The sequence below is a fragment of the Stegastes partitus genome, unplaced genomic scaffold (assembly GCF_000690725.1).
Source record: "Stegastes partitus isolate 25-593 unplaced genomic scaffold, Stegastes_partitus-1.0.2 Scaffold1353, whole genome shotgun sequence".
NCBI classification, from domain to species: Eukaryota; Metazoa; Chordata; class Actinopteri; family Pomacentridae; genus Stegastes; species Stegastes partitus.
The window spans coordinates 49,159-61,718 of NW_007579084.1; the positions used below are offsets into that span (position 1 = coordinate 49,159).

Genomic DNA, 12,560 nt, shown 5'->3' on the forward strand with positions numbered 1-12,560 from the left:
CTCAGCTCATGATTCGTTGTAGTCAGCACTGATTAGCTTGCAAGGACATTGAAGTGATTACAGGAGTGTGCCAGCAAATATCTTTAAAATAACAATACAGTACAAAGAAGAACAAAAAGAAAGTGTAATTTTAGAGTCACATGTTGTAAAAGAACAAATCACTAGCTGTACACATACAGATTTTTTGACGTGGACATTGACTACACTTTTGGCTTGCTTTTTTAAAGGCTAACGTGTTTATTAATACCTTTTATCTGGTATTTTACCAAGCTTAGCTTTTTTTAAACCCTTAATATACACTATTATTCTTTCAAATTGGGCAAATATCTGAAAATGTATTATATTTTATGCTGAATTATATGCCTTAAAAACAATGTGTGATTTAACTGTTTAATTTGATCAAATAAGGACTTACTATCTGTAAAAATACAGATTATTGATGTACGCATCGTTTACAGTTTTGCCCTGTTTTTTGGGGGAATAAATATTTTTCTGTTACTGTAAATTTAACCCTATTCAGGACTTTCATGTTGCCACACGTAGAAGGTCTTTCAGGGTCCATTGGACCCCAAGAAAGAATATATGCAAAATATTTGTTGGTATCCATTATAGAATTTTATTCTATGTTAAATACGTTTTCTGATAAGTTGACGTATTTTTGGTTCCAAATATATATATTTTTTAAAAAATCTTCAAAAATAAAAAACAATACCTGTCACCTAAACCAAATGGCCTGGGGGTCCAAAAGACCCCAAAAGTCCTGAATAGGGTTAAAGACATTAACAGTGTAATTTGATGGTCAAACATTGTAAACGAACAAATGACTGTCTGTAAAAACACACTTTTGACGTGGGCCATATTTATAATTTTGGCCCTTTTTTTTGTTTGTTTTGTTTTGTTTGTTTGTTTGTTTGTTTCTTTTGAGACTAATTAGGTAAATTAATACATTTTTTCTGTGATTTTTACTAGTTGTTATCTGAAATTTAACAAAATAGGAAACATTTGCAAAAAAGAAAAAAGAAAAATAGAAAAAAATAAGAAAGTTTAAAAATATGTACTGTATTTTGTACGCATTTTTCAACCCTTAATATACAATATACAGGTTTGTTATGTTTTGAAATCACTTTTTTTATTTGTTTGTTTGTTTACAGTTCAGCCTAACCCTGATCGTACCTGAGGGTATAAAGTACAGAAGGTCAGCTGAGTTTACTTCAACCATAATCTGCATAGTCTCTGTAGGGATTATGTTATGTTCTGATACACGAGGACACACGAGGACAGATATGTGATATATGTGTGTGTCTGTGGATGACAATGCAGATGATGTGTTGTTATGTTCTGTGAGTGACTCGGGCTCATTCCTGCAGAACCACCGAACAGATACCAAGCCGCTCCTGCAGCCTCCAGGCGGCCTGAGCTCAGCTCCGCCTCGGTTCCGCCCTCAAAGCCTGATTGGCGAAGACATGCGGACAAATCAGGGATTTACGAAAAGTGCTGGGAGGGACCTTAAACGGTGTCTTTTGAGCGCTACGCAAACATGCGTCGTTAGTTTAGCGTTATTTCAACAAGTTATTGACAGGAGAAGGTAAACTTTGCTCATGTGAGCTGCGCCTCCACGGCTCTGGTGAGACGTTAGCTAGCAGGCTAACTCTTTAGCTTCCCCCACAAGTATGACTGACACATGAGGGGACACGGCCGCTGTCAGAGAGGTGAGACTAACTCCAGTATCGGCCTAGACGCGCTTCTTGTTGACTAATTTTGATGTAATAACTTCACAGCTTTGCTAAAACGAGTGCTTTTAACGTGTGACTGTGTTTCGGGCGCTGCGACTGAAGTTGTTATCAGGTTACCTTTGAACCAGCCATGTTAACTCCTCTATTAAAGTCCTCCTCTGTCCTCCTCCTCCTCCTCCTCCAGTGTCTGGCCCTGCCGGACATTAACATGACCACAAACCCTCCATGACAGCTGACACCACAGGGAGGACGATGGAGGCGCCGACCACAGCCAGCAGCTTCAACGTGTCCTACGGGGACCAGGAGGAGTCCTCTGCTATCTCCTCCATGTCCATAGACAAGCTCTTCCCTGCTCTGCTCGAGTGCTTTGGGATCATACTGTGCGGGTACATAGCAGGCAGGGCAAACATCATCACCTCCACCCAGGCCAAAGGACTGGGGAACTTTGTGTCCAAGTTTGCTCTGCCGGCACTGCTGTTCAAGAACATGGTGCAGCTGGACTTTGGGAATGTCATCTGGCCTTTCCTCTGGAGCATCCTCATCGCCAAAGTGTCTGTCTTCGTCATTGTCTGCGTCCTCACGCTCATAGTGGCCAGTCCTGACAGCCGCTACAGCAAGGCAGGGCTCTTCTCCATATTTGCCACCCAAAGCAACGACTTTGCTTTGGGATATCCTATAGGTGAGCATAAAGCTTTTTTATCCCACCACCCACGCTGCTTCTCATCAGCCGCTGCAGCTGTAATCCTGCTGGTATAAAGCTTCCCCATCCACCAAACCTAAAGTATAATTATCCATTTGTTATGGTGTAAACTGAGTTAGCAAACAGACTTGTGACATCAACGCATTCAGCATTGGATTAATGCAAAGAAAATGTTCCTGATCGTGCGTCACATCTGAGCAAATGTAGGATTTATCAGTTTGTGCTCGCACACAAAGAGTTGCAGGAATATGATCGCATAAAACACGACTATAACTACGTGTGGTTGAAGAGGAGACGTGAACTTCTCCTGAAACTGGGCTACAAAAACGTTTATAGTTCACGCTGTTCTTTTAGAGATGCTTAAACAAGTTAGGCATGATTGAATACCTGACAAAGATTTCTCAGCTTTGATAATCTGTTGGTGGTATTTCCAAAAAGTGCCTTTGTTTTGCGGTAGCTTCAAAAGCTTCTTCAGTTTCCTCATTCCAATTCTGTAATACTGAAACTGTTTCCCTGCTTCGTGTTGAAAGCCTGATGGAGACTCCACAGAGAAGTTTATTAGGAGTCATGATACTAGTTGCACACTTGCATGGCCGTTCTTACGGTGGGGCATGTCGAGGCAGATATAAACAGTGTGCATGACGCAATCCTGCTTAAGTTAGCGTTTCAGCACCCAGCACTGTCTGATCTCTTCTACAGGTTGAAGGTCCTGTGCAACATTTTAGTGTGAAATTTAGGCAAACTTATTCATTAAAGGCCTTCCATGTTCTACTTAATGAGTTTTTGGCTGCTGAAGCTCTGCACCAACAAGTTAGTTGCACTGGATGTGTCATGTTTAACCTTGTGACCTTATTCCTTAAACATTTTACTTTCACTTTCATCCACAGTTGAGGCCCTATACAAGAGCACGTACCCAGAGTACCTCCAGTACATCTACCTGGTGGCTCCGGTCTCCCTGATGTTTCTAAACCCCATCGGCTTTGGCTTCTGCGAGATCCAGAAGTGGAAGGATCAGGGAAACCACCAACAGAGCAAACTACTGATCGTGGGACTTGTAGTTTTACAAGTCTTAAAGAACCCCATCGTGTTCATGGTTATGATCGGCATCATTGCCCACTTTGTCCTGCACCAGACAGTTCCTGCCTTCATGGCTGAGTTTGTGGACGGCTTGGCCAACTCATTCGGGGGAGCAGCTCTGTTCTACTTGGGTCTGACCATGGTGGGCCAGTTGAGGAAATTAACCAAATCCACAGTCGTGACACTGATATTGCTCCTTACAGCCAAACTGTGAGTCAAAACTGTTCAGACTTTTTCTGCACCTCAGTGTCATTTTGGATAAGAAATGATTGATTTTTTTCTCCAACAACCTTTTGTCATTGTAATGAGGCGTGCTGTGGGAGTGTAGAAAGAGTCAGCAGGTTCTAGCTTCATAGCGTGCTCCCGTCATGTTGTTTTGTGCTGATTGTTTGATGAGTCAGACCTTTTCTTAGGTCTCAAACGGTTACCACATATATGACGCATTAAGAGGTCTCAGGAGTGTGTAGCATGATCGCAGCAAGTGTATTTAAATATTCTAGCACTGAATTTAGTGTTACCCTGCTAATAACGGTACATGACGTCAGCCTTTTTTTTTTTGCTTTCAGACTGCTAATGCCCCTGATTTGTAAGGACATGGTGGACCTGTTGGACAACAGCAACACCAGCGCTTTGAACCACTCCAGCCTTTCCGATTATGCCTTTCTGTATGGAGTGTTTCCCACTGCGCCCAGCGTGGCCATCTACGCCGTCTATTACAATGCAGAGCTAGAAGTTGTGAGTCATTTACAGCGACCTTGTCTCTACTGTTCAGCAATTTGAATAGCGCTGTTTTGTTTATAACTGAGTGTACATGTTTTTTTTTATTCCTAACAGGTAGCCTCAGGGATGGTGATCAGCACATTTCTCTCAGCTCCGATAATGTATGTTTCGGCCTGGTTGCTTACAATGCATTGGATGGATCCTCAGCTTTTAATGAATTCCCTCCAGAATGTCAGCTTTAACATAAGCATAGTGAGCTTGGTTGCACTGGTGAGTCACAGCCAGACACTTCACTGTGGCATGTCAGCTCGCTATTGACTAATCTTTTATGACTGACCTTTTGTTCGTGGAGTCTTTTATTTTGTCTCGATGTGTGGAAATTGGGGTCGTAGTGAAATCAAAATTGATTCATAACATGTTTGTATAAATAGCATGTTGCACTTTGTTACTGACAGCAGTTTAGGCTGCGATAGTCACTGTGTATTCCATAACGAGGCATCATTCACTATTACGTCTGTTTTTGCATTATGTGGAGAAAGTAAAGGGGAAAAAGAAAACTTTCTTGTTAGAAGTTTGCTCAACTGTTGCAGCCCACTGTCAAAAGGCTCAGTCATTTAGAGGATGTGTGGGTGAGCAGATGTTTGACTGCTTTACAGACCTACTTCCTCTTTCTCACTTAAAGTGTACATTTCAGGAACTTGAAACTCGCCGCTATAAATTGATAAGTTTTGCAATGATGAAATATTTGTTCTTCTTCAGTGTTTGCTTCTTTTTAAAACAGCATGTCATTTTTCTTAATACTTACAGTTCCGCTTTGCTCGGAAAGTGAATAAACATGTTCAGTATCAGTTATGTTTACAAAAATGTGCAAAAGTCTTTGTGTTCGTGAACATGTATCACTGAAAGTTTGCGTGTTTTCTCTGACAGGTGTGGACAATTCCTGTCATGTTTTTAAGTAAGAAATTCAAGAGGCTACCTCACATGTTTACAGTCAACCTTTTCTTGGCACAGGTAAGCACGCTGCCAAGTGCTCGAAAACTATTTTATCCATTGATTGAACTGACCGACGGAATCTACTTGGTGATAACTTCACATCAGTGACAGCTTGTATTTGTTGTGATGTGGTTTCTAGTTTCTAACTTGCATCGGGATGATTCTGTGGAACTTTGTGGTGAAGGGAGACAGCTTCATCTGGCAGGTCGTGACTTTCTCAGTCTTGTGTACCTCACTCTACAGCACCTATATGTGGCCAGGTATGCACACAGCCATCCACCCACAGTAACCTCACACTGGACTGCACTCATTTATCTCTGTGAGCTGTAAGATATGAAGCTTGATTATTAATTATTAATGCAAACTTTTGTTGTTTTAGGTTTAATAGCACTTTCAATTGTGCTCTTAAAAAGGTCTGAGGAACAGAAAGTTTCACCAGGCATGTTGATGATTGCAGGCTGGGGGTGAGTCATATTAAAAATGAAACTAAACTAGTTTGTCTAGCGCTGGAAGAGGCAGAGCCATAACTGCTTTACCTGCACTATAGAAGAACTCAAATGTAAGGCAGTTTGGTTTAGAGATGCGTCAATAAGGAAAACACTAAAATGATAAATCAAGAGTACTGTGCTGAATCTAAATGCTCAAACAGACACTCCTTAAAATTTAATCTGCAATTCCATGTCATTCACTTGGTTCAGAGAAATGTTGTTAAACTGTCCAACATCTTCCAACAGAATTCCAGCTTTAGCAACAGCTGTTTTGCTCATCTTCGGGGAGAAAATGCCCGACACAATTGATGCATCTTACTTCTATGGCAAACCACAGGTAAAAAAAAACCCTTGTGCAAAACGTTTCTTTTTTTAAATGTGAAATTTACCAAACAGGAAATTACCGGAAAGTCTGCATACTGTGTGTGTTTTTTCTTTCAGATAATTTGCACCACACTTCTAATCACCTTCAGCATAATCCTGGGAGGAGGCTCTCTTGTGTGTCTCAGTAGAGGAAGCTGGGCTCATAATGACCAAAACCAAGAAGAAAACTCCTCGTTTGAAGAGGATCTTTTGACTGAAGAACCAGAAAACCAGACTTTGTTTGAGCCAGCTCCTCCATCAGGAGAACTCAACAGAGGTGCTTTCTCTTACTGATACCATTTAACAGAGATTACTATTATTATTACAGCTGACCATTTGCTCCTGTTACTTTGTTGACCCTGAGTAAAGACCAGGTTTCAAAGTACTAAAAATTGCTGATTAAACTAGCTTAATAATTAGTGGAGCAGACAGAGGAACATCAGTTGTTTGAGTGTTACCGACGAGAGAAATTAATGATCCGAAGGCTAACCCTTATCTTCAAGCTGTCTACAGCCAACTGAGCCTCTATGTGAAGCTCAACCTCTTCCCGTCAGATACACTTTCAGTTCCATAAATAGTCTAGACAATTGCAAAGTCTTGACGTAAACAATGAAGACGACTGAACAAAAGGTTGGGCGTAATTATCTGGAGGTAATATGATAGCTTCTTGGCAAGTTAAATTCCATATTGAACACATCATGTTTCACAGTCTAACTTCCTTTAAAAAAAGGAGTGTCAGGAAGGCGGTAATCATTTCTTATAATGTGACATGTTTTCAGATGTGACAACGGAGTCACGGTAAACTTAAGACAGTTGATTAGGGGTACTAAATATAATAGTCAGCAACACTGTGAGCAACAAATACTAATAGATGCAAACCAGTGTCAGAATCTGAATCTCTTTATTGTCATTGTACAAGGAAGCACAACAAAATTCACGTATCACCGTGCGATTTTCTTGGATACTTGGCTGTTGAAGTATAAAAGTGTTGTAAAAACATTATTAAGAAATAATCTAAAAGAAGTAATACACTTTGTTGGAAAATGGACTTAATAGCAAAACAGTTTTTTTGTTTTCATGTCAGTCAAATGAAATGGGAAGCTGCATAGCATTGTTATTGTAATTACTTAATTGAATTACTGTACGTTGTTCTGCTTCTAGTGGGAAGTGAGATTAAATGTGTACTAATAGTCACTTTCTCTTTTGTTGCTTTATCAGCGTGCCTCATATGTGACTGTGAGCCAACCCAGCCCATGCCTGATATGATCATCAGCACCAACAGGAATAACCCACCAACCACACTTGCAGGTACTGATAACTTACTGACTTGTATTTTTCTTTCATGAGAAGTTAGAGTATTGTAGACTTAGATAACATTAATGCAGAACATTCTTAGTCATATAATCTTATATTTGAGGAATGTGAGTGCTTTTGCATGTAGTTGGTAAGATGCAGTATGATCAGTTTCTGTTCTGTTGCCCCCCTCAGGTCAGTGTGAGAGCGGGTGTGAGTCGACAGACTGCCTCCTCGTCCAAGTGGAGGAGCTCCAACAGGTTGCAGACAGACAAGAGACCCGTCATCTGCTCATATGTGTGCTTCTGACTGTCAGCCTGCTTGCTGTGAGTAAACCACCACCTTTCAGTTGTAAAGTGACACGAATCAGCCTTCGCCTGCCTGCATTATTATATTCAGTGCATCACAAACCAAATCAGACACAAATGGCTGAGCTGTGTAATTTCTAACTCCTGTCAGTGGGAGACTTTAAGGTATGTAAAGTCCAGAAATATGGGGGTTTATAAAACCCATTCTGAAAAAGTTCTTTTGTCTGGATTATTGTTCATTGTTGTTTATGATTTTTATGTATTTCTGTCAATCGGAAATGTTGAAAAAATGTAATTACTCTGTTTTTAAGGCATGTCAGTAAACGTACTGTTCCTTCAATACAGTTATGTCACAAGGAAATAATATCCAAAAGCAGAACATTTCACTCAACTGGTTCTACAAGCTGGTGTTGTGAACAGGATGGATTGGCTCTTGTACTCAACATCCCTCCTAAATCCTGTTTTTACAGAACCTGTCTAGCTGCTTGTGGTTGCTCTTTAACCGTGATCCTGGCAGACTCTACCTTGAGCTGCTGTTCTTCTGTGCTGTAGCCAACTACGGGCAGGTCAGTGTTACAGAAATCCTGTTCCCAAAATCATGAGCCTTTACTTCAACACAGCACAAGTCATAACACTTACACTTTCTGTTGACAGGGACTTCTCTCCTTTGCTCTCTTTGGGCTGGACAAGCATTTGATTTTACTGCCATTTAAAAAGAGGTAATTGACATCATGGATTGTGCCACAGTTTACTATAAATACTTTGTGTTTATACACTATATGCACACATACAGTGTCCAAGCATTAATTTTTCTTCGAATGGTGTTTAGGTTATACAGTCTATGGTATGGAAAGAAGCAAGAAGAGCAGCCGCAGATGGATTTACCTGAAGACATCAGGATGACCTGCACCCAGTTCACCAGATACCACAAACAACAGTGTTTTCATGACATCGTAAAAAAGAGAAGGTGAGAGCATGTAGTTATGTTGCTGCTCTGGTCAGAGGTGGATGAATAAATAACTTCAATAAACAACTTACCTGGCAGCCATCCACAAACCACAATGCTTAAAAAACATTATTTTAAATGTTATTTCTTGCACAGCGGTTTTGGTGTGTGGCCTCTTGTCTGTTTTTCTGCTTCTTGTGGCTTTCCTTTAAAAAGAACAACAGTCATTTGGGTGAATGCTTCTCTTGACTTTCAGGTGTGGGAAGCAGACTGTGGTGGACTGTTTTCTTGGCTGTGAACTTGTGGAGTGGCTTCAGCAGGTGGGCTTGGCTCAGGACCGCGGGGAGGCGGCGCTCTATGGGACGCGGTTGCAGCAGGGTGGGGTTCTCCAGCACATCAAGGACGAATACAGCTTCCAAGACAGTCCCCTCTATTACCGCTTCATGACATAATACACAAGGGCCAGAGCTGACACTTTTCTTTATCCCTAAAGCAAATGGCATTTCATTTCAAACAGGGAATTACTTCTTGTCCAACCCTGTGCTGTACAGTATTTCACAATGCACTGTTGTGCGGTGCAACAGTACAGGAGGGTGCTGGAATAAGCCACACCTGACTGACTGATGATGTGTGTGTTCAGAAGTGTAACACACTGTCAAACCAAGCAGGCCTGTGGCCACTATGCACTGTGTGGACTTAAAGGGAATTAGTTCTTTTTCTTTTCCTTTTTTAAATCAACCCGGGTTTTTTTAGTAAACATTTTATTCACCAGGTTTATTCCTGGGTTGTGGAGTTTTAGCCATGATGCAGATGAACAATGTTTAGCCATACTTTTTGAACATTTATTCAGAGGTGAAGCTTAATGGACACACCATAATAAAAATACTGCAGCCACACCTGCTGTTAAGTGCAATACGTTTCCTCAAAATCAGGAAGTCAGTCTTCAGATTGTACTGGACGTGTACAACAGGGAGACTTAATTAATTTAACATGTGCCAGGTAATGTGTAACACTGGATTTAGTAACAAGGCTTTACTCATCTTAAGCGGTGAAGCAAGATGTTAAAATGAGACGGGTTTTTTTTGCTTGCTGGTTCATGCAGTTTATGTGATTTGACTCTGTTGTCTTGCTTCATGCCATTGTGTGAGTGATGAAGCACAGAGAGGTGTTCTCCTAAAACAAATCTGTGGTTATTCTGCTCAGTGCGTTGTTTGCTGTAATGGGACACCTCTGCGTCCATTATCAATGTTTTACCAAAGCTACTCACCAAAGGAATAAAGGGAAGATGGGGAAGATTTCTCATGTAGTTCGTAGCGTTTGTTTAGTGAGTTTAAGCAGCTAATGTAGCATTAAGCACAAGCAATGTTGCTCTGGTAACCTGCAGTTTAATATGACTTTGCATTGATTGTTCAACAGTGTTTACACTGTTACCAGGACTACGTTGTCCCAGTACACCATTTTAAAAACGACTGGCCAGTTGTGGACAAAAGGTCTTGTTCATGTTTCTATGTTAATTATTTATTTACAACAAAAGAAAATTGTCATTTAAAAAAAATTAAAATGTTAAAATATGCAGAACAAAATGTAGTGACATGTCTCAAGGGCTGAATATGCGAAGGTGCTTGTACTCATGTTCATCTGGACTTGAAACTTTTTTTTTTTGTAAATTCTCTTTCATATAATCCTTAGAAACTCAAGAGTCGGAGCTGCTGTTATTCATCTTTACCTCACACAGTTGTGTAATTAAAGATAAAATGCCTGTGGCTTTTTTAAGAGTGAAGGTGTGATTTTTTTTCAGCTCAAAAATGATGCAAATATGGCTGTGAATATTTGTCTTTTTAATAAAGCTACTAATACAATGTGCATCATGCAGTTTCTCTCACATGCTGGATATTTATGATGCTTTATTTTACATAATGAATTTGCTCTGAAAGCATTTCAGGTGAACAGTTCATTGCATAACAACATTTTAATCCATATTTTCCATCACAGGATTCATGAATTTCACTGCCCAGGCACCCTTGGCCGCTCATTTAAAAAATAAAACCAGTCTTCAATTGTGCTCAGATATACTGGTTTTTAAGACAAGCTTGTTAGTTCTTCTACCTGATTAAAAGGTAAACTGCAGAGACAGACAGTTTATTGCTACTGACACACTCGACCTGTTTTGTGGTTCCATTGAGTCGCAGGCTTCTCAGTTTTTGCTGTAAACAGTAATTTCCTCCTCAACAGACCTCGAGAACAGATCCGCCAACTGATCAGGCTCCTCAACACCATGTGAAAGAATCTCCTCCATCTGTTTCATCGTCACCTTCTCCAGCTCCCTCATACTTTTGGTGATTTTCTGTCCTCTGTCCTACAGAGAGAGAGAGAAAAAAGGGAAAACAATAGATGTAAGTACATCTTTATAACGTATTGACCTCACTCGTCTAAATGAAAAATTCCGGTAAATTGCAGGCTTAAAGCAAATCGCCAAACCTTGTAGGATTCAATGATGGCAGCCACCACTTCATGTTTGACAAACAACTCGTGTTTGCGGTCAGGTTTGCTCTGGAAGCGTGGTATTTTCTTCACAGGGTCGTCCTGACCATAACTGGGGGAAGATGTCTCTTTTAGTGGGCGAGCGTTTTCCACAAAGACGAACGGTTTGAAGACAGACCTGTTGTACAAAAGAATAACTCAGAATAAGTCAATATTATTTAAAGAGTGCATTATGTGCTAGAGTGACAGTAGGTGCTGTACCTCTCAGGGTCTGGAGTTGCTGTAAAATAGTGAACCCCTGGCAGGTCAGGGTTGGTGGGTATCACAGACACCATGCTGCCTGTGGACATAAACATGCCCTCCATGTTGATGCCACTATCTTTATCCCTCAGGATGTCCATCATCGTCTCACCAGTGATGTGACCTTCAGTAAATAAAATCAACACGTGCATCAACAGTCATATAAACTTTTTCCTCCTGATTTTTCCACGGTGGCTTAACAGATTTACTCACCACTGCTCTTCTCCAACAGCTTCTTCCCCTCACAGTACCGGCTCCCAGAGGCTTCTATTCTGGCCGTAGTCGTAAAGGAGTAGACTGTGGCGAAGTTAAACTCTGACTTTCCGTCCCACCAGCCCTTGCTTTGTGCATATTCTCTCATTTTTGGATGTTCCTTGTCTATCTTAGTTGTTATGCCGTACTGGTTGGAGATGTTGCGATATCCACCTGGAGGAGGGAAAATGGGATGATTAGCTGTTAGAATGATAAAACGTATTGGTACAATTTAATCAATGTCATTAAGCAGTGCAACATGTTAATAGAAAACTCAGTGATAACAGGTTCACGTGTGATTCTTCATCTGTTTATGTGCAACTTCAGGTTCTTGCAAAGCTGTTTTACTTCAGTTTATGACTGCAGTAACAAAGACAAAAGGAAGACTGCACTTAAAGACACATCGAACATGAAAACGTTTTGGACCCACAGCTTCTCTGCGTGGCAGCTATAACTTAGCAGGTACTGTATTTTTTTTTTTTTTGGGGGCCATTATTGACATCGATATATGGAGTTTTAAAATCCCTTAAATGAACATTAAAAATGATGTGACCCAATATGCTCTGAGTGTGACACGTTTCAGTTAAAAATTAAGGTGTCAGCACTCTCTGGTGGGCAAAATGTGTAATTAAGTATTTTACACGTTTTGTTCGTATTTGTCCATTTGCTTTTGAACCCTTCAGCACGATGTAATAAAACAGCTATATCTCCTACATATAATGACATAAAGCTAAAAATTATGTGTAGCTGTCCAGTGCTTACATTCTGGCCTGTATGTTTAGTGTTTTGAACCACATGTTCTCATCAGTTATCGGGCGACATACACAAACACATCTGTGCTAAACCAATATAAAGGAATATAATTTGTCATTAGTGTGAGTATCCCACTTATGTGTTGGTTTTGAA

The 12,560-nt window shown here is 40.5% G+C and overlaps 2 protein-coding genes across 2 annotated transcripts in view; one reads left to right on the forward strand and one right to left on the reverse strand.

Moving 5' to 3' along the window:
• The first annotated feature begins 1,519 nt into the window (after positions 1 to 1,519).
• gpr155a (G protein-coupled receptor 155a) lies at positions 1,520 to 10,401 on the forward strand. The gene is made up of 16 exons (XM_008298820.1): positions 1,520 to 1,709; positions 1,918 to 2,412; positions 3,321 to 3,720; positions 4,077 to 4,245; positions 4,345 to 4,500; positions 5,158 to 5,241; positions 5,363 to 5,483; positions 5,603 to 5,687; positions 5,958 to 6,048; positions 6,153 to 6,351; positions 7,293 to 7,382; positions 7,563 to 7,693; positions 8,146 to 8,241; positions 8,330 to 8,394; positions 8,505 to 8,642; positions 8,878 to 10,401. The coding sequence occupies exons 2-16, from the start codon at positions 1,959 to 1,961 to the stop codon at positions 9,071 to 9,073; spliced, it is 2,475 nt and encodes an 824-aa protein (XP_008297042.1). The 5' UTR covers positions 1,520 to 1,709; positions 1,918 to 1,958; the 3' UTR covers positions 9,074 to 10,401.
• Positions 10,402 to 10,438: 37 nt separating this feature from the next.
• Positions 10,439 to 12,560, reverse strand: part of scrn3 (secernin 3) — a 4,016-nt gene continuing 1,894 nt past the window's right edge. The window contains exons 5-8 of the mRNA XM_008298819.1: positions 11,616 to 11,828; positions 11,364 to 11,526; positions 11,100 to 11,280; positions 10,439 to 10,977 (exon numbers count right to left, since the gene is read on the reverse strand). Coding sequence (XP_008297041.1) covers positions 10,816 to 10,977; positions 11,100 to 11,280; positions 11,364 to 11,526; positions 11,616 to 11,828 — 719 coding nt within the window. The 3' untranslated portion in view covers positions 10,439 to 10,815. The remainder of the gene's footprint in view (positions 10,978 to 11,099; positions 11,281 to 11,363; positions 11,527 to 11,615; positions 11,829 to 12,560) is intronic.

Excerpts from the sequence above, each read along its gene's own strand:
- gpr155a (XM_008298820.1), top strand. The coding sequence starts at position 1,959 with ATGACAGCTGACACCACAGGGAGGACGATGGAGGCGCCGACCACAGCC. Across the intron at positions 5,484-5,602 it reads CAGCACCTATATGTGGCCAG|GTTTAATAGCACTTTCAATT; the intron begins GTATGCACACAG and ends TTGTTGTTTTAG. Across the intron at positions 7,383-7,562 it reads CCCACCAACCACACTTGCAG|GTCAGTGTGAGAGCGGGTGT; the intron begins GTACTGATAACT and ends TGCCCCCCTCAG.